Source organism: Physella acuta, unplaced genomic scaffold, assembly GCF_028476545.2.
Source record: "Physella acuta isolate Inbredline_101_S28 unplaced genomic scaffold, ASM2847654v3 ptg000063l, whole genome shotgun sequence".
Lineage (NCBI taxonomy): Eukaryota > Metazoa > Mollusca > Gastropoda > Physidae > Physella > Physella acuta.
This window is the reverse complement of record NW_026731583.1, coordinates 644,516-667,697: the sequence shown is the minus strand read 5'-3', so window position 1 is coordinate 667,697 and position 23,182 is coordinate 644,516. Positions and strand designations below refer to the sequence as shown.

The 23,182-nt window shown below is 34.0% G+C and overlaps 1 protein-coding gene and 2 long non-coding RNA genes across 3 annotated transcripts; 1 reads left to right on the top strand and 2 right to left on the bottom strand.

Moving 5' to 3' along the window:
* Window positions 1-10,115: 10,115 nt before the first annotated feature.
* LOC131949765 (uncharacterized) lies at window positions 10,116-14,552 on the bottom strand. Its single transcript, XR_009388198.1, has 3 exons — window positions 14,491-14,552; window positions 12,277-12,342; window positions 10,116-10,273 (listed from the first exon to the last, which is right to left on the bottom strand). It is a non-coding gene; the product is annotated as an uncharacterized LOC131949765 (long non-coding RNA).
* A 1,303-nt stretch (window positions 14,553-15,855) lies between these two features.
* On the bottom strand, window positions 15,856-17,271 carry LOC131949770 (uncharacterized). The gene is made up of 3 exons (XR_009388199.1): window positions 17,230-17,271; window positions 17,006-17,071; window positions 15,856-16,004 (listed from the first exon to the last, which is right to left on the bottom strand). It is a non-coding gene; the product is annotated as an uncharacterized LOC131949770 (long non-coding RNA).
* Window positions 17,272-21,689: 4,418 nt separating this feature from the next.
* On the top strand, window positions 21,690-22,814 carry LOC131950601 (putative G-protein coupled receptor AH9.1). The gene has a single exon (XM_059312813.1). It carries the CDS (start codon window positions 21,690-21,692, stop codon window positions 22,812-22,814), a length of 1,125 nt encoding a protein of 374 aa, XP_059168796.1.
* Window positions 22,815-23,182: the final 368 nt, after the last annotated feature.

Here is a 23,182-nt window from a genome sequence, read left to right as displayed (position 1 = left end):
TTTATTTACATTATTAAGTAACAAATTACTCGATGTGTTGTTGAGTGTATTGGATATCCACTTAATCGCGACAATTATCGATAATACGAGCGCATGGGACTCATTTAAACCGTTATAATTAAAAGCATTTACTAAGTTCGCAACGTTCTTTTGTGTTTTTGTGGAAAATCTTGTAGTTCAATGTTTACCACCTTATAATGAAGCGATTGCGTTCGAATTTTCCAGCTTTCATCGTCATCGGGGACAATGAACAAATATCTTCTTTTTTAAAACATGTTATTAGATGTTAAAAAGTTCTTAGAATTAATTAAACTCTTTCGAAACCAAGAGTAAAAAGCAATATTAAATGCTAGCGATCATTCGATAGATTACTATATTCAATAAAGAAGGGGAGATAACTGGCTAGACGCTATCATCTGACCAGTCTGGTGAGCTGTGGATCATTTACAATTGTAAAGCCGTTTTGAGTTATTGAAAACTGTTAGGGGCAGATAATAAAGTTTTTAAAAACTATTTAAAAATTAGGGGAGGTAGAAAGATTTAAAAATATCCTCTTTTTCAGCTTGCTGTCGTCTGTTATTTTTGGTCAATGACGGCTGCTTTTGACGGGCACATAGTCATCTTTTAGATATTTCAGATTTTTTAATGGTGTTTTAAAGCAACTAATTTTAGTCGTGTCGAATTCATAAATTCGAAATAACTCGAGAGTAGAAAATAAAACAAATATAAAAAACCATTTCTATCGACAAGTTTTTAAATGCACTGAAAATTTGAAAAATTAAACAAATTCGCTTTCTTTAATAAAAGGTTAGGTTGCTCATGAGATCTTTTACATATTTTAGAGACACAATTTTTTTTAGAAAGTAATTTAGTTTTATTTTCTTATTTTCAGTGCATTTAAAAGCTTATTATTATATTTATTTTATTTTATTTTATTTTACACTTGAACATCATAAAATGTAGATTAGTCAGGAACTTTGACACCCTTTTTTATCCCGTGATCAGAGCTTTTTCGGGCTATATAAATCTGGCTTTATAAGTTTGACTTTTTAAACTGAGGTACATAAATCTGGTTATTTAAATCTGGCTTTTATATTTCGGTTCTTAAATCAGGGCTCTGTAATTTTGGCATCTTAAATTAGGCTATTTAAATCTGAATGATAAAAATAGATTTTTCAAGTTGGATTGAGATTTGATTTATTTAGAACAGAAAAATGAACTTGTGAATAACTGATACACATGGATCAACAACTCAGCCATTATTTTGTGGAAGGAAACAGCTTTGCTGCTTGACCAGTCCTATAATACCGCCAGATCCCGCAACGCCGGTGTACCAGGACTGGAAATATTTTTTTTTCCGCCTTTATGTTTATTTTGTAAAAAAAAAAAACTAATGTAGCTGCGGTTGGATTATTGTAGGAATAAAGCGAGGAAAAAAATATTTAGAACCATGTGAAGCTTTTCATACAGACATATATCCTGCAATTAGAAATATCAATAGTTAACTAATGTGCTGATACTTGATTATTGTGCATTAGAATGTTTGTAAATGAATCACGGCATTTGACGTGGATGTGAATGCAGCGGTTAATGGGTGCTTTGGTTTAATACAGTAGACAATCAGAATTCAGAGATTAGATTCATGCCGTGCAACACAAAAACCGTTCAATAAACAATTGATTAACATTAGATGGTTTTACTTTAAATTTTAGCGTATGTAAATAGAACAATAAATGTGGCATTTAGAAAATTTCTCGGAAAAGATTAAGCAAATGTCTGAATTCATTTTAATTTTAATTTGTTGTGTATTCACTAAATGTTTTTTTTGGATTTGTCCCTAAGGCAAAATCTGAATATTATAAATAATGTATTGATCATATAAAAAGCATTCACGCCATATTTTCAATAATTCAACAAAGTAGGTTTCATCCAAGTTTAATTATGAACGGATAAGCTTTCAAATTTTGTACTCTATGTTATTATGAAAAATAAGCCCCCCTCCCCGCCACCTATACATACACGGCACTCTAACGCTCATACTCAATTCTAACTCTTTGCCCACACAATCACAAATAGACACACATACACACACATTCATAAACGTAAAAAAATCTCTACCTACAGCAGACCGTGATATATTATCCAAGTTTGTCTAAAAAATTTAAATGTTCATGTGTTTTCACACACGGTGTTATTGGTGTTTTTTTTTCATGTAGACATCATTTCATAGAATACCACTTTACACGCTCAATAAACATTCAATGGTAATAAAACATAAAACACTTTGTATCAATTATTGAGATACATTTTATTCTTTTAATAAAGGTTATTTTTTAATTTATTTCAGCTTTTATAAAATTGTGTATGGTCTAGGCAAGTTGGTGAAGAGAAACGTATCATAATGGTAAGCCAAGTGGTCGGAGTGTTAAAACTTCTACCCTTATACTTGACAGGCAAAAGATTCGGGTCTGAGTGATGTCGTGGGTTCGGATCCTGTCTAGCTAAACTATTATCTCTCAACAAGGACAATATTGTTTAACTTTATTTACATATAACGTTCAAATATCATGATACAACCAAAATTAACATTCAGGAATATTGCTTTTTTCACTGATCTGCATTTAACATCTTACTATTTGTATATTAGCCGTAATCCACATTTAAGTTGTTTGCAAGTTCGCCTATATTTGGTGCTCATGTTATAGTACACAATGACGCTGACGCTAGAGTTGATGATCTCCAGTAGGCAAGACACACAAAACATCACCAGGGTGATGTCGAAGTGAGTCCCGTGGACGCTCAACCCCCGCACCACCCCCACAGCAGTGAGTATCCCTGTCTGGGGCAGGAGACTGACGACGAAAATAACTGCCACTGTTGATAACATTTTGATAACTTTTGTTTCTTTTTTAGATATCTGTTCCCGTGTTGAAAAACTTGTATTGTTAGATCTCAAATGTAGACGTTGTTGTAGTTTGATCGAGGTGATGACGGTACAGACGATGATAATGATAAATTGCAGGTAAGGGATGAAGAGATCGGTAATGAAATATGAAACACGAAAAACGCGCTCTCTATTTTGGTTAAAAACGACTTGGAGAATTGACTTGTTTCTCTCAGGGAAGAAGTTTTTCGTAATGTAAGCTTTAATTTTTAAAGGCAGAACTACGCAGAGACATTTTTCAAAAGTGGCGAATGCTGTGGTAAATCCACACACCCTGATGAAGTAGTTGTGCGGAGTGAACGAAACCATAACAGATATGTCTATGGGGGAGAAGTCGATGTCCTCACAGTTTAACCAGGGGTTGACCAGGACGTTGAAGACTTGGAGACTGACCAGCGCCCCGAGGTCACTGACCGCTAGAGCTACCAAGGATATGTTGACCGTGTCCTTGAACCCCTGCCTGACCAACACCAGCACGTTGAGCACGTTACCAGCGATACCTAGGATAGAGATGACCTCACCCAAGGTGACCTTGATGACCAAGATGACGTACAGAACCAGTTCTGGGATATGCTGGGTCAAGGTCACTGTTGACGTTGAAAACATCGTGGTCAACGTGAAATTATCCATAATGAGAAATATCTGTTATATATTATAACACTCTCTCCATATGTAAATTTTTAACTGCACTACAAAAATGTAATACAGTTTGTTATCAGAATATAGTTCAGTTGTTATACTTAAACTGTACTAAATTATACATGTACCAATATATTTTATGTATAAACGCACATACGCTATTAAGTAAGACAAGGTACATCTCTTGTTTACCTAAGATAAAAAATGTCGCACATTTTCCATTATATAGGCCTACTTGCGTTTATTTTTTATTAATTCTTTTAATAGTAACATAGTATGCAGATACATATATCAATATCTCATCTTTTTGTGATCTTATAGATTCTCGAGAAACAGCTGAAATTAATAGAGCATCCGATGAATCACAAACATGTCAACAGTTACTACTAAATTGCGTGGAGTAACCATTGAAAGCTGAAGTATCCAAATAGCACAGTATAAATTCACGTAACCCATTTACTGCTACATGTCCACTATCATAAATTGAAAGTAACTCATAGCATGGGCTGCTATTTAAGCAGACATTTAGGCAATATTTATTTACATTATTAAGTAACAAATTACTCGATGTGTTGTTGAGTGTATTGGATATCCACTTAATCGCGACAATTATCGATAATACGAGCGCATGGGACTCATTTAAACCGTTATAATTAAAAGCATTTACTAAGTTCGCAACGTTCTTTTGTGTTTTTGTGGAAAATCTTGTAGTTCAATGTTTACCACCTTATAATGAAGCGATTGCGTTCGAATTTTCCAGCTTTCATCGTCATCGGGGACAATGAACAAATATCTTCTTTTTTAAAACATGTTATTAGATGTTAAAAAGTTCTTAGAATTAATTAAACTCTTTCGAAACCAAGAGTAAAAAGCAATATTAAATGCTAGCGATCATTCGATAGATTACTATATTCAATAAAGAAGGGGAGATAACTGGCTAGACGCTATCATCTGACCAGTCTGGTGAGCTGTGGATCATTTACAATTGTAAAGCCGTTTTGAGTTGTTGAAAACTGTTAGGGGCAGATAATAAAGTTTTTAAAAACTATTTAAAAATTAGGGGAGGTAGAAAGATTTAAAAATATCCTCTTTTTCAGCTTGCTGTCGTCTGTTAATTTTGGTCAATGACGGCTGCTTTTGACGGGCACATAGTCATCTTTTAGATATTTCAGATTTATTAATGGTGTTTTGAAGCAACTAATTTTAGTCGTGTCGAATTCATAAATTCGAAATAACTCGAGAGTAGAAAATAAAACAAATATAAAAAACCATTTCTATCGACAAGTTTTTAAATGCACTGAAAATTTGAAAAATTAAACAAATTCGCTTTCTTTAATAAAAGGTTAGGTTGCTCATGAGATCTTTTACATATTTTAGAGACACAATTTTTTTTAGAAAGTAATTTAGTTTTATTTTCTTATTTTCAGTGCATTTAAAAGCTTATTATTATATTTATTTTATTTTATTTTATTTTACACTTGAACATCATAAAATGTAGATTAGTCAGGAACTTTGACACCCTTTTTTATCCCGTGATCAGAGCTTTTTCGGGCTATATAAATCTGGCTTTATAAGTTTGACTTTTTAAACTGAGGTACATAAATCTGGTTATTTAAATCTGGCTTTTATATTTCGGTTCTTAAATCAGGGCTCTGTAATTTTGGCATCTTAAATTAGGCTATTTAAATCTGAATGATAAAAATAGATTTTTCAAGTTGGATTGAGATTTGATTTATTTAGAACAGAAAAATGAACTTGTGAATAACTGATACACATGGATCAACAACTCAGCCATTATTTTGTGGAAGGAAACAGCTTTGCTGCTTGACCAGTCCTATAATACCGCCAGATCCCGCAACGCCGGTGTACCAGGACTGGAAATATTTTTTTTTCCGCCTTTATGTTTATTTTGTAAAAAAAAAAAACTAATGTAGCTGCGGTTGGATTATTGTAGGAATAAAGCGAGGAAAAAAATATTTAGAACCATGTGAAGCTTTTCATACAGACATATATCCTGCAATTAGAAATATCAATAGTTAACTAATGTGCTGATACTTGATTATTGTGCATTAGAATGTTTGTAAATGAATCACGGCATTTGACGTGGATGTGAATGCAGCGGTTAATGGGTGCTTTGGTTTAATACAGTAGACAATCAGAATTCAGAGATTAGATTCATGCCGTGCAACACAAAAACCGTTCAATAAACAATTGATTAACATTAGATGGTTTTACTTTAAATTTTAGCGTATGTAAATAGAACAATAAATGTGGCATTTAGAAAATTTCTCGGAAAAGATTAAGCAAATGTCTGAATTCATTTTAATTTTAATTTGTTGTGTATTCACTAAATGTTTTTTTTGGATTTGTCCCTAAGGCAAAATCTGAATATTATAAATAATGTATTGATCATATAAAAAGCATTCACGCCATATTTTCAATAATTCAACAAAGTAGGTTTCATCCCAGTTTAATTATGAACGGATAAGCTTTCAAATTTTGTACACTACTGTAATTATGAAAAATAAGCCCCCCCCCCCCCCCCGACACCTATATATACACGGCACTCTAACGCTCATACTCAATTCTAACTCTTTGCCCACACAATCACAAATAGACACACATACACACACATTCATAAACGTAAAAAAATCTCTACCTACAGCAGACCGTGATATATTATCCAAGTTTGTCTAAAAAATTTAAATGTTCATGTGTTTTCACACACGGTGTTATTGGTGGTTTTTTTTCATGTAGACATCATTTCATAGAATACCACTTTACACGCTCAATAAACATTCAATGGTAATAAAACATAAAACACTTTGTATCAATTATTGAGATACATTTTATTCTTTTAATAAAGGTTACTTTTTAATTTATTTCAGCTTTTATAAAATTGTGTATGGTCTAGGCAAGTTGGTGAAGAGAAACGTATCATAATGGTAAGCAAATTGGTCGTAAAGTTAAAACTTCTACCATTATACTTGACAGGCAAAAGATTCGGGTCTGAGTGATGTCGTGGGTTCGGATCCCGTCTAGCAAAATTATTATCTCTCAACAAGGACAATATTGTTTAACTGTATTTACATATAACGTTCAAATATCATGATACAACCAACATTAACATTCAGGAATATTGCTTTTTTCACTGATCTGCAATTAACATCTTACTAATTGTATATTAAACGTACTCCACGTTTGAGTTGTTTGAAAGTTCGCCTATATTTGGTGCTCATGTTATAGTACACAATGACACTGACGCTAGAGTTGATGATCTCGAGTAGGCAAGACACACAGAACATCACCAGGGTGATATCGAAGTGAGTCCCGTGGACGCTCAACCCCCGCACCACCCCCACAGCAGTGAGTATCCCTGTCTGGGGCAGGAGACTGACGACGAAAATAGCTGCCACTGTTGATAACATTTTGATAACTTTTGTTTCTTTTTTAGATACCTGTTCCCGTGTTGAAAAACTTGTATTGTTAGATCTCCAAAGTAGACGTTGTTGTAGTTTGATCGTGGTGATGACGGTACAGATGATGATGATGATGAATTGCAAATAAGGAATGAAGAGATCGGTGATGAAATACGAAACACGAAAAACACCTTCTCTGTTTTGGTTAAAAACGACTTGGAGAATTGACTTGTTTCTCTCAGGGGTGAATACCCAGTCTAGGTAAGTAGTGTAGTAGACGGGGAATACGTTCAGTAAGGTGATGATGTAGATGGTGATGTTAACACCAAGCACCAAGTTTTTCGTAATGTAAGCTTTAAATTTTAAAGGCAGAACTACGCAGAGACATTTTTCAAAAGTGGCGAATGCTGTGGTAAATCCACACACCCTGATGAAGTAGTTGTGTGGGGTGAATGACACCACATCAGATATGTCTATGGGGGAGAAGTCGATGTCCTCACAGTTTAACCAGGGATTGACCAGGACGTTGAAGACTTGGAGACTGACCAGCGCCCCGAGGTCACTGACCGCTAGAGCTACCAAGGTTATGTTGACCGTGTCCTTGAACCCCTGCCTGACAAACACCAGCACGTTCAGCACGTTACCAGCGATACCCAGGATAGAGATGACCTCACCCCAGGTGACCTTGATGGTCAAGATGACGTAGATAACTATTTCTGGGATATGTTGAATAGGTGACTGTTCAGGCGAATTGGAAAATACACAATTCATAACTAGGAATCCGATGAAGTTAGCTTACTATTACTTAACTCTTAAAGGCGCATTTCCCAAAGTTTTAGACATTAAATTTTACACACCATCAAAGTAAACATAAACATACATATTTAGCCTATTAAAACATATTCGATATTAACTATCATTTTATTTAAACTTTGTAGTGTTTATTTAATTATTTACTCTTAAAATCGAGCATGTTTTTACGGGGAATGTTACGCACATCTGAACCTTGAAATGTTAATCTGTAAAGGCATGCTAAAACTACGCACATGTGAAACTTGTAATGTAAATCTATGTAAAGGCTTGCTATAACACAAGTAAAATAGAACATGTGATGTGGCACAGACGAGCTGACCGATGTACACATGCATCAACAACACAACGGTGATTTAGTGCGTAGAAACAGCGCTGTTGTAGCGTTGGAATCAACACGAAACAAAGTAACTGTGGATAAGTGATGCTTAACCTGCAGATACTTATAGTGCATTTTAACACATCAATAATTCACGAATGAGCTGATGTATCGATTATCGTGCATTGGATGGTCGTCAATTAATCACCGTACTTGGTCACGCTGCTGCTAATGCAGGGGTTAATGGGTGCTTTGGTTTATTACAAATGATGATCAGAGTTCAGAGATTAGAATGATCGCTGTAACAGAAGAGCCATTAAGTAGACAGAGACTTCTGATTTAAATCTAATGGTGTTACCGTACGTTATGGCATGCCCAATGCGAACAACATTTGTCAGATTCCACCACGAAATGTTTCGTCCTCTCTGTCAAGCTTTAGGCAATATCTAAATTATTTATCTATATTTATTTGTTGTATGTTCATCAAAAAAATGTGGATTCATCTAAAAAGCGAAATCTTAACATTCCCATTGTAATGGCCATAAAAATATCAATATCAAAATAGTTTCAGTTTAAGACGTAAGCTTACAAATCTTTCAATACATTTTAATTATGAACGTATGCGCTTACACATTTTTCAATCCGAATTTTTCATTTCACATTAATTATGGACAGGTAAGCTTTCAAGTTTTCTAAACCTCTTTTATTACTATTGTTAAAGGCTTCAAATCTTTTAATCTACTTGATTTATGCACGATTGCAACACACATCATTTATATAGATAAGTTAAAACGTATGAGTTTCTTTTTTTGTTGTTTTTTTTTTTCGTTATCAATTCCCTAATCATTAAATTTTAAGGTGAAATCCAAGGCAGATGTAGTTTGTTTTTTCAATGACCGTTTCTGAACTTTATTAACGGAATATTTTACTACTGCCTTTGTTACATAACATACCTTGTTTATTTCAGCTTACCAAGCGTTTTAAATAGGAAATGGGAAGCAACTCATAAACTTTTGAATCGGAAACATTACATTACATTATCTTCCTTTATAGTTTATCATGTGTCTATTATTATACATCTACTAACTTTTAACGTTCTAACCAAATATATTTATGTTTTAAATCCCATTTTTTTTAAAACGCCGAGCTAGGCATACGCAGCACACTATTCAATACTAAATAAATTTATGTTTGTTTTAATCTACCATTTTTTTTCTCATTTCCAATATCCATTATTGTTTTTTTTTTTTTTTTTTTTTGGGCTGAAAAGGTAGACAAACACGGGTTGTAATTCGTTCACCCTATGGCTGATTATATCCCTTGCTTACGGTTATCCTTAAATAAATAAACCAACACACGTAAAGAGAGCTAATCTTGGAATTTAAAAAAAATTTACTATATTCTCCTAATTTTTAAGTATGTAGACGTGTAAATTAAAAGTGTGATTTATTCATTTTAAATTTGTTTTAACGTAACTCTTGTGTTTGAAATTGGATAATTTTTAAAATAAAATAAAACCTTCTAATGGATAGTTGTATTACAGTAACATGTGCATGGCACTTTTTGTGATTATGGGTACAGAAAAGGCATGTAAGGTTGAGATAACATCGATATTTAGAAATCGCTCTAACGTTGAAAGAAGCCTCTGTTTAGAATTTTCAACGTATTTATGCTATTTCGTCCACCTTACTGAACAGACGAACAAAGGAACAACACGTAATTTTATTCTGTAGTCAGGGCAGATTTTGTCAAAACAAAATGTTTCGATTATTTTCTGCACGATTACGATACTTTCTGTAAACAGCTTGTACGAGAAAGTATCAAATACATCTTCACTACAGCAATACATGTATTGTAAGACAAAACGTAAACACGACTGATATTTAAATATTTTTTTTATTTCTTGTAATAGGCATTGAGTGAAGATTTCTCTTAAACTAAGCTCATTCCTCTCTTCACAGCTGTGATGTTTAGCTCCTGATGTTTCAGCTTAACACATTCCTTTCTTCACAACCTTGATGTTTAGCTCCGGATATCGACACGCTTGGATGGACAGGTAGCAGACGTTCCTGTACGTCTGCCCGTCACTCCCGCAGACGAGGGAGAGGTCCCTGTAACAGGCCCTGTCGCAGGGGTCACCGCCTGCGGGGTTAAACAGTAACACTTAGCCTGCAACTGTGAACTCACTATAACATGCATTACCCTTTTTACGAGGGGGGAGGGGTCAATAGGTGAAATGGAGTTAATAATTTTGTGTCAACTACTTATGCGAACTATGTAATGGTAGAGTTTGGTCAGTTCTATGTCTAGCCTTCATTAATTTACCTAAAGTGTGTCAGGTACCCAACAGAGTTTCTTCCAGGCATCTCTTCGGGGGGGGGGGGGGGGGGGGCGAAAAAATTCTACCGCCCCTAGAACGAAATGAAATTTATATAATTTATATAGAAAATATATACTTTTAACAGTGTCCGCCCCCCCCCGAAGAAAGTCTACCCTCCCCCCCCCCCCCCCCGAAAATTTCAAGTGCCCCCCCCCCATCCCGGAGAAAAAAGTCTGGAGGAAACACTGCTACCCACGAATACAAGGTGAACTCAGGCAATGTCCTAAGGACTCGAGTCCGGTATCAAACTCGAGTCTATCGGGTTAGCAGTCGTGCACACTACCATCCAACTAATAGACAGATATAAGTTATTTGAAATAAACTTAAATAGCTCTATTGAACTGAGGAATAATGGCACGAATATTAGACATTTTTATAAATGTCGCTATGGTAAACTAATCCTAACTAATCCTAACTCTAGCTTATTCTTGATAAAACATAATGTACCCATTTTGCTAAATGTTATCATAACAATAACGTAGCCATAAGATTAAAAATCTCCATTAAGAAATCCACAATTAGTCTTTTTTTTAATAAAGCCAGGCGTATGATACATGTTTCCTTACCTAATATTTAGCGTTCGGTATAATACGATCCGCATGATATGTCACATACGTAAATCGCATACAAATCTCTAGTGCCTCGGATGGGGGGGGATCTAAAGTCTCTCCCCATGGGGGGTAAATCTCGAGGCCGTAAAATCCCAAAACATAAATATTTTATGGTTCATAAAAGCCATAAAATCCAACCCAATATAGTTGTCGATGTCTATCTAAACATCACATGCAGTGTAGCAAAATAAAGCGATTTAAATCGATAGCATGGAGATATACAAAAAGCGAAACGTGAACAGGAAATGTCAGTACCAACAAGATTTACTGATATGTAACCCGATGTTAACTACACAGATAAGCGTGTTGTGCTACATATCTGCATGTAAATATTTTTAAATAATTCAAATATTTATTTATGATTGATACAACATATATTTATGGCCGTCAAATCCCCGCCTTTTAATTAACCCCGAATATGATAATTAACGTACATTCTAATTATTACAATTGAACAAAAGTGTGTGAGAAATGCCCATGGGTATAGCACACTCGTAACCCCCTCCCTCCCACCATTCTGAATAGTCCCCCCCCCCCGAATTTTATTTACCGCCCTCCCCCCCCCCCCCCCGAACGAAATGAAATTTATATAATTTATATAGAAAATATATTCTTTTAACAGTGTCCGCCCCCACCCCCCCCCAAAAAAAGTCTACCGCCCCCCCCCCACCCCCCGAAAATTTCAAGTGCCCCCCCGGAGAAAAAAGTCTGGAAGAAACAATGATCTGTAGCCTCCCTCAGAGACACTGTGTCATAGTAATCTCCCCTCTATCAATCGATCTTATCAGCCTCCTTTGGGAATATGTTCGCTGCTTTAGAATACATATAGTAGCCATACATTTCCTCCATCCATGTCCCTATCAATATCCAACTAAATGTCACTAAACTTAACTGACCCATACCACTACCCGTACCTGTATCCCTATATTTATATTTATCAATATCATTATCCATGTTAGAGTTAAATTATGAAGAATGGAAATTCAAGGGGATAATTATTAATTAACCTCGGAGATTTTTTTTTTTGTATTGGGGTAGTGGGGAAAGTAATTCTTGTGGAAATAATTGGTAACGGTAATTACTGTTCTCGAGCTCCTAATTACCATATATTTATATTATAAAACGACTTATTTCATGAAAAAATGTATACATACAAACTGCATTGCAGAACAGCAAGGACCCAACAAACATCAATGGGATTAGTTTCAACATCATTTGCACTAAGGATAAACATATATATATATATATATATATATATATATATATATATATATATATATATATATATATATATATATATATATATATATATATTTATATATATATATATATATATATATATATATATATATATATACATATATATATACATATATATATATATATATATATATATATATATATATATATATATATATATATATATATATATATATATATATATATATATATATATATATATATATATATATATATATATATATATATATATATATATATATATACATACACATATATATATACATACACATATATATATATATATATATATATATATATATATATATATATATATATATATGTATATATAGAAAGATATATATATATATATATATATATATATATATATATATATATATATATATATATGTATGTATATATATATATAAGTATGTATATATATATATATATATATATATATATATATATATATATATATATATATATATATATATATATATATATGTGTGTATGTATATATATATATAAGTATGTATATATATATATATATATATATATATATATATATATATATATATATATATATATATATAGATATATATATATATATATATATATATACTTAATTAATAGTATGTAACATAATAATATTTGATATATACATACAACGTTTACAGTCGTTCAAAGCCTAACAGCTGTAGAGTCAGTCAAGCCTTACAAACTTAAGCAGGCCATCTATGTGTATCCATCAAACAGTAAAAACAAAATTGGATTTAAGTGCACTTAGGGAGCCGTGCCCTTGACAGTTTTGAAATTCCTCCCCTTTAACGTTTTATAACGCAACCCCCCCCCCCCTCCCACCCTTCACTCCATCACATCCAAGGTAAATTCCTTCCTAATAATACATTTTGTCTGCGTGAAAAAAGCACCTTTCCATTTGCTTACTTACATTTATTTTTATGTTACAAATAACAAGCGGTAGACTCAAGCAGAATTTATTAATGTAATATATTCGACATTATAAGGTAATAAAATTTTAATTTTTCTTGAAAGCTATTTTATGGCTCCGTCTACATTCGTTCTGGTTGGTCGTATGCTAAATATTTTACATGTGGTTTAGCTAACAACATTAATGTCGACAATGTCATGCGTTTTGTTTACCCTTGGGAGTATCACGTGATGCAACTAAAAAAAAACTTGCCTCAAATTTTTGCATTGTTGGAATTGAAAATTTGAGTTTGGATCCTTGACTCAACTCCGTAGGATTCCCTGACTTAAATTAGGAAAAGAAAGGACTGCTGGGCATAGGGCTAACCACACTATCGCCACTGAAAGATTAGCGTCATTTTACTTACAATTTTATATGCCTTTCACTTTACTTAAATAGTGTGACAAACGTTTTTTGTAATGTCGTTAACCGAGGTCACCTTGCCCGCCCCCCCCCTACCTTACCCACGTCACTTAAGCTGGTCTGATTACCTGGGGGTGATCACGTGGGACAGATGCTGTCAATCGGATTCTTCAACCAGATGGGGGGGGGGGGGTTAAAGCTATGCTTCAAGCGTGACGGAGTATTTAGAAGTATTATAAAATGTATTCAATTTATAAAATTAAATAAACTATTACTACAAATATTATCAAAATAATAAAATTAATAGATTGTTAAAGAAATTTATTTTATTTTTAAATATATTTGAGTTTACTTTCATTATATATCCAACTTGACTATTAGTTAGGTATGTTGAATCTAGAAAAATATGTTTGTATCACATTGGAAAATCTATATAACATTATGTGTCAAAAACTAATTGTACAAGTTCAGAATAGACTTAAACAAACAAGACATACGCAGATAATACGACTAAGCTTTAACCATAGCATTCAATTTAAGTGATTACATTTCAAAATAGACAATTCAGTGTCAGCAATACCAAGCTGTCTCAATAATAACAGCACCATATTTCTCGGGAACACAAAAGCATATATATCTATATATATATATATATCTATATATATATATATATATATATATATATATATATATATATATATATATATATATATATATATAGATATATATATATAGATATATATATATATATATATATATATAAACATTTTCTCACCTGTCGAGGAAGTACTCTAGAACGTCAAGCTTAGGTAATAATTTCTTGCCACAACAATACCCTGACCTAGTGTGATCTTGTGCTCGAAAGTTTCTCTTTAAATTCAAATTCGTAATGAAAAGAAAACGTTAACAGTTGTGTTCTTCAATTACGATTTGTACAGCTGTTCGTAACGTAAATAAAATATGCTTTTCTTCATTGGCAAAAAATGTTACATTGTATTGACCACAGCTGTAAGTTAATTAAGTTATATTGTTTTGTGATCCTTTTTACTTGTTGAATATACAGGTGTCAGTTTCACATTTTAAATATTTTTTTTTATATTCAACAAGTTACTTATTCACTCAACACTGTGTAGAATTCACATTCGTTTGTATTTTTAACATGTCACACATGTTCGTCAAATCTTGTAATTTTGGTAAAGATTTTAAAAAACGCGATTGAATTTACAACCAAATATTTTAAACTGTGAAACAATAGCTTATGTTAATTGTTCCTAATTACAGACGGGCTACACCTGGAGTCAGGCTGAGAAAATGGCACAGGACAGAGAACTCTAGAAATCATTGGTTGGTAGTCCTTACCCCAGTAGGGGTAACGGGCAGTGTTGATAATAATGATGATGACGATGTTGATGTTGATGATGATAACGACGATGTATTGTCTAAAGCTTTATTTCTAACTATTCTATAAAAAAAACTCTGCTGGTAGTGTGTCAGTCATTCCGTCATAGCCAAAAATTTTTAAATCGTAAAAGTAAACATCGCACCATGCAGTGTTTTTATATTGCATTGCATTTTTATAAAAATGCGAGAAGGGTTTGCTTATATAACGACTAAAATGTTTTTTTATAGTTCACAATGTTTTTACTCTTTTGAATAACGTCAAGAAAATATTAAGTAAATGCACATTACTAAAATATATTAAACGGATCAATGTCAAATAATATTTTCGATTAGATTCTTAGAAAACTTGGATACATTGTAATAACAGTAGGGTCGAAAAAAATTAATTAAAATCTTTTATAATGTTGTCAGGGGAGGTAATTCAAAAAGAAATTCAACTCACTGTAATGAAAAAAATGTGAATGCAAATTCCGCGGACGAGCAAGAGGGCACGGGTATGCGGCTAGTATTTATATAACAAAGTGTAATCGACAACATTGAACTATACTCTGAGTTCGTGTTTTAGATTTTCACTAATTATATGAAAAAAAAAATAAAGAAACAAAATATTATTACATATTATTTAATTAAAGAATGTATATAGTTCATTCATATTGCAAGTAGCTGTTGTTTTATTCTACAGACACTACAACAATGTCATGTGACTGGTACAATGAGAACTTCAACAACTTCCTTTTTTCACAACAGTGAGGTTCCGCTCAGGGTACTGACAGGCTGTGATTGCCAACTTGCAGTAGTTCATGTACGTCTGTCCGTCACTCCCACACACAGGCGCAAGTACTCGATAACATGGTTGGTTGCAGGGGTCGGTGTAGCCCTCTGTTTGAACTGGGGGTAGATATAGCGACACATTACGTGTATGGTATTACATAGCATTGCATTTGTAACACAAATTTTAACACACTTACATGTACTTTTGTTTCATAAACAAGATAATTTGTGTTTTATGTTTAACCTGGTTGGTTTTTTGCTTGGAATTTCGAGAGGGTCGGGCCTTTTTGTTTTGATGTGTGATTATTGCATGTTATGTGTCTGTCTATCTGTTATGATGTGTGATTATTGCGTGGTGAGTTTGAGTCTAACTGTTATGATGCGCGAAGAGGTGGGAAAGTAGATTTTTGTTTTAAAAAAACAATAATTTTTGGGTCACCCAATATTCCTTTTTATAACGTTATACAGATATAGACTATTAAAATAAATGTATGGGTCACCCAATATTCCTTGTTATAACGTGAACAGATATAGACTATTAAAATAAATTTAAAGTCACACTATAGAAGATAATTTCAAGTTGTCATGAAGTTTACCGCAGTCTTTAACTCAAAACAACTATTTCATCTTTGTTACAAGTATGTCGCTCTAGATCACCTAAAATGTTTTCTTCTTACCTAATTGTAAATGCATGTGCATGTTCCGTTTATGTGCACTAATTCTCCTTAGTTATTAAGTAAGAATTGTGCGCACTAGAATTGTCAATAGAATTCCTTGGAAATACGCACTACTTCTCTCGATTCTTCCAATTATCTGTGATCTACACTAGTGACAGTAGATGGTGGCATGTAAACAGGGTGTTTGCCCTGTTATCTATCACCCATAATTAGGAATAACCCACAGACTCTTTCGAATACATGTACTCCTATTACTATTCCTCTCTATTCCAATATCTCAAATCCCAACCTTAAATCTAACCTTTGCCCTAATCATAACCTTATCCTTAAACCAAACCATAATTCCATCACACATATTAACTTTAACTTGTTTTAATCCTAATCTGAACTCTATTCTAATCCTAGAGACTATCACTTTCCCAAATTAGAATGTGTACTCACATAAGCCTAATTGTATCTGCAGTATTATAACGCTCAGCATCATGGCAAGTTTCAACATTATTGTCACTGTAAAATAAATTCAAAGATAGAAATAAAATATACAAATATACATATACCTATATATATATATATATATATATATATATATATATATATATATATATATATATATATATATATATATACATATATATATATATGAATATAATTATAAATGTATCTACATTTCTATAGGAGTCTGACTTGACACTAGCAGAACCCAATATCTGTTAACTAGCCTCCTACCCGAGCAACCCAGCCTGTTTATATACGTTCACTTACGTGAAGGTTTATGTGCGCTGACTGACGCTGGATGACGTGAACGCTATAGCCACCCAAGCGTGAAAACAATTTAACTAAACGGCCTCGAGCAGGACCCATCCGTCTACCTGTACTAAAGGTAAGACCTCTCCTCCCCACCCACCTGTCTATACTATATGTCTTAGCTACCCACCCACCTGTATGTACTATATGTCTTAGCTCCCTACCTACACTTCTGTACTGTATGTATTAGCTCACTCTCTCCAACCACTTCAAATTGTCTTATAACGACTTTAAATCCCTTCCCCACATTTGCTTATCGACTAGCCGTCTGGACATAGCCCCGTATACTTGGTGATATGGATGTTGTGGTCAGCACTATGTCCAGCCGCCTTTACTTTACCCAACGTGTGTCAGACCTGTGTGGACTCATGTACGTCCTACAGTCACAAGTCCGAGTCGAGATCTGAACACGAGACCTACGACATATTAACCAAACTCTCTACTATTCGACCACACCTTCCCCAGTAACTTAGACCTGTTGGCAGAGTCTCGAAGAACTGAAGCCAACAGGGATGTCTTGTGAGACGGCAAAATTAATAGCCGGGGATCGGATTAAATTGAAGGAAATGGTTGAGACCCTATGTTCTATAAGGAGCAAAGAGGACTAAGTCAAAGTCCCCAGTAACAAGTAGCCTACATAACAGATACAAATCAACTTGAAATAATTCAAGATCATCAAGTTTAGATGCACTTTTTGTGCGATATATGTCTATTTTTCTACTTACCGTTTCAACAACAAAAAATTAATCAATTCGCCAATTTTCAGGAATTAGAATAGATACAATTTGATGAGTTAAATGACGCATAACGAGACGACAGGTGACGTGTTATCGTGTCTGCCATCCGTGTGAAAACATGGCTTGCTGTCGTCTGCTTAGATCAAATCTCGACTGCCATCTCACAGAGTGGGACGGGGAGGGTGGGGATCAGTCTCTGATCAAATCTCTACTGCCATCTCACGGAGTCAGTCTCGGCATGGCGGTAACTGTGCCTATTTTTAGAACACAAGGAAGCGTTTGGTAAAAGCCGACATCTGAATGAACAACTTGTCTTGCTGGTACGTGTCAGTCACCGAATATCATAGGCTAGATCTGAACTGGCTTCATTAAACAAACACACACGCGAGCGCATTTTATATATATATATATATATATATATATAGGCTATATATATATATATATATATAGGCTATATATATATATATATATATATATATATATATATATATATATATATATATATATATATATATATATATAAAATTATTTATTTATTTATATTTAAATGCCTTATTGCAGCTTTTTATTCAAGTTATTATTTATATAAATGCACCTTTGCTTTGCTTATGACCTTTAAAGACCCTCATCTATTTTGCAGTGATCGGAAATATACGCAATTGAAAATAACGTAAGGTAATTCATTCTCTTTAGATCGATCATTTATAGACGTTAGTGTCGATTGGGTAGTCAATTCCAAACAAAGAATGAATATATGTACATTGTTGCAAAACTTTTTCCACGAAATACATCAAAATTTAAAAGTGTTAGTGTTTGTATTCTTTCATTTCTCAGTTGGCATAGTGTTCGGTTATGGATTTTTCTATGTGCATTTTGTGTGATTCTATTTAAATGATCACTGTATTACGCACTTTAGTATTATAGTGTATGTATACTATGTTTGATATCTTTATTGTAGGCTGCTGTGTCTAGAACAGGGGTCGGCAACCTGCGGCTCGCGAGCAGCATGCGGCTCTTTTGATGTCAGGATGCGGCTCGCCAGTTCCATAATGATTATATTTTTTTTATTTTCATAATTCATAAAAAATATTATACTGTAAAAACAGCTTTAAACAAGATAAAAACACTAAGAATTGGTGGAGTAGAGCGTATACAGACAGCTGACAGCCGCTTGGGTACTAGACCCAGTTCTACAACTGTGCTGTGGCCAGCCCCGTGGCAGTAGTTACATGCTTTCTACTACCGAAGTGCACATTTTTTCCCAAATATTTTAAATTTATTAATTTTATTTTATTCAGTAGACATTTTCTTATGTGTCAGTGTGCATTAATTTGACTTGAGTGACATGGTTTTTTAGTTATTAACTTCTAAATTGGATAGGAATAGGGATATAGTTATATATAATTTTATTGTGTTATCCTAGCAGAGTTAGTTAAATACTCTATTATGTTTTGTGCAAAACATGCGTATGTTTTTTATGAATAAATATTTTTCATACCAAATCCTAATCAAATACCATAATATTGAAATAAAAAATGTTAGTGGCTCTTTAAAAAATGGGAGATAATTTAAATTGTAACTTTTGGCTCTTCCATCTCAAAAGGTCGCCGGCCCCTGGTCTAGAAGTATTGTTCTGCCTGCAACTTTTCAAAATTTCTGTATCCCTAAATAATAAGGAAGCCAAATCGGTATTACATAATACAGTTAACTTAACTTATCAACCATCTAACACCAATTCTGAATATAAAAGAATTTTTAGAAGTTTTTTAGAGTCGGGCGTTTTTGTTTTATTTAGCTATCTTAAATATTTTAATTTATTTTTTTGCAGAAATATTACTGTTTGAAACATACCTAAATTTAAATGTATCTAATTGAAGTAATTAACAACGATTTCTCTTCTTACATTTTGTGTTAATTAAACGTTGATCACTTTTGAAATTACAATTTATGTTTATTCCCTTGAAAATCGTTTATGTACATATGAGAGATAATTCTCTGTTTAAGCTGCTAATAAAGTTACATCTTGCGTCTTTTACATCGTACTATTTTCACACCAAAATGTACAATAATTTGATAAACACGCGTTTTAAATTAAAATTAACTTAACCAGCACATTGTGACAAAAATACGCAATTCTTTCATTCACACACTTGTGATTTCAAGAAGTCATATTTTATACGCTCCAAACCAGGATTGTATTCAAAAGTGTTTCTTTTCTATCAATAAACTAAACACTTATTTTACTAGTTCTAGTATTAGAAAAAAAAAACTTTTACTTTCATTGTGTTGTGCAAACAGCAGGCTGGATTAAAACCTGACTAAGTTGATTGTTATCTATATAACACAGCTGTAAGAATAAAACAGGATGGTTTATTTCTACTCAATGACATTTTTGTTTTAGCAAATAGTAAAGTTCCCCATCCAAACATGACGGTCTATGAGGCATTTGAAGTAGAGTTCACCTGTTTCTGTGAAGAGATGGTGTAGTCAGCACTATGCCCAGCTGCCTACACTTTCCCTGACGTGAGTTAGGTACCAGCTGGCCTTGAATGAAGGACGTTCTGCAGACTTGAACCCGGATTTTACTTCGAGACTTACGGGTTAGTAATCTAGCTCTCTCTCTCCTTCTCTCTCTCTCTATCTATCTATCTATCTCTCTCCCTCTCTTAGCAGGTATAAACATGTATTATTAGAGAATGGTTAGCTAAACACGTTTTATTTACATGTTAACACAAGCTATAGCAAATATCACATTTCGAAATCGAATTGTCGAAAACTAATGTTAGATCTATAACCAACAGTAAGAAATGCTAAACTGTTACTAGATTCAAATGAAGTCGCAATAATGACTAGTATCATTAACCGTGGGGACTAACCCGAAAGTCGCATCCGGGGTCAAGTCAGCAGAACTTTCCTGAGTCCACCAATCTCCCGGCTGGGCATAGTGATGACCACACTATCCCTTCACATGCCGAGGTCCCTGAAACAGATGTACTCTATTTCATCTTCCCCATGTGTCTTGGGCACAGTCGGGATTAGAAGATGATGATGATAATCATTAACTGTAAGTCAAACGGTTATAATTTGTTTTAAAATTATGCTTTAATTAGCAACTAGACAGGAGTTATCTACTCATGATAAAGAAGACAATAATTATTTTAATAATTTAAATTCAGGTTGCGGAATGTATTTGTACGCTCTCAAAACATACACGTATAATTATCAAAGTATGGCAGCAGTCATGAGTCCCCTAGACTGTGTGTAATTAAATGAATTGATGTTGTCTCGACAGAAGTAAAGGCTTGGAGTTTCTTAAGCACAAAGAAATATTCAGTCTAATAATGAAATTGTTGTATTTTTTTCTTTCCCAGATGTCAAAATTACAGAGTTTTTAATAACAAAGTCCTGTCATCTTGATAATTGGCCAAAGTCGAAAAATTTATTTTTAATTATAGTTTATTACAAAGTAATTTTTAAAAATCTGGGTTGATATTTTCATTCTAATTGTTGTGTATGTAAATAAAAAAGTATTGTTGTGTTATAACAACGTGCAGCATTGTGAATGGAGAATATTTAGAACGATCATGTGTTTGCTTGCTTCGATTAGTGCTGGGAATATATCTAGAAGTTATATTAGAATTAGACGGTTACATGAGTTTCATGAAAATAGGACGGAGGATATAGCAGTCTCGTCCCCACAGACTTTGATAGTCTCTACTTTAGGCGCCAGCAGTCTCCTGCCTCCACGTCTGCTAGAAACCTTCATGGTGTTAAATCTCGTCTGCTCCGAGTTCATCGGCGTGCTCGGCATCATCGCCAACGTCGTCAATATCATCGTCTTCTACAAGCTGGGCTATGAAGACACCGTCAACATCAAACTGACGGCTCTAGCGGTCAGCGACATCGGGGCGCTGGTCACTAGCATGTTCTACGCGTTGGTGGTCAACCCGTGGTTCCTCAACGCTGATCTCCCCTTCCAAGCCATCGACATAATGGCCATGCTGGCGTTCAACCCCCACAACTACTTCATTCGTGTGTGTGGCTTCATCACGGCCTTCGCGTCGTTCGAGAGATGTCTGTGTGTTCTTGCGCCGCTTAAAGTCAAACGCATCATCACCAAAAACGTCTCCACATTCATCGTCATCACCATCTATTTTGTTCTTCTACTTGATTTATTCCCAACTTATTACGCCGCTTATTTAGACTGGGTATTCAACCCTCTAACAAATAAATCTATTCTTGCAGCGGTTTTTCGAGAAAATAATAAATACGTTTTTGATATATCTTACTTGATAACCGATTTATTCCTGCCTTATCTTACTTTCATCATCATCATAACAAGCACCGTCACAATAGCGGCGACATTGAAGAAACAATCCCTCTGGCGCCAGTCCTGCAACTCTAAATCTGACAACAAACAGATCTCAAAGAAAGAAAAGCGAGTCGTCATGATGCTGTCGGTGGTCGCCGTGGTTTTCATCGTGTGCCTCATCCCGCAGTCGGCGGTTCTAACCGCTGCTGGACTGGTTCCGGAGCTGGGGGCGTACGGGGTGTACTTTGACGTGTTCCTGGTCGTCAGCTGTCTGTCGTACCTGATGGAGACCGTCAGTTCCACCGTCAACATCGTCATCTACTACAGCATGAGCAGCAAGTACAAGGAGACCATCCACACCACATTTCATTGCTTGAAACTTAACATGAGGCTCTAGATAACTGATATACTAAACAAATGTATGAGGCGCTGCTAATTTTGAACTGTACAGCCTTAGAATATATTACAGTGGTACGAAATTGATATGTTCAATGGATCACACTATTTATCTCGACAAAATAATTTTTAGGTACTACTTTCTGTGGTATACGTAAGTTATAATCAACATACAAGCATCTGTAGTATTCATACCTGGGACATAATTCGTGACATTCTATGTGTGTTAAGCCAAACGGGTTATATCCCTTTAAACAAATAATTTGATATCTAACAGGCGAGTAATTTGAGAAGGAATTAAAATAATTCATGAAAGAACAGAAGGGGAGATAAGCATATAAAAATGGCGATAACGACCGATAGGCTTGT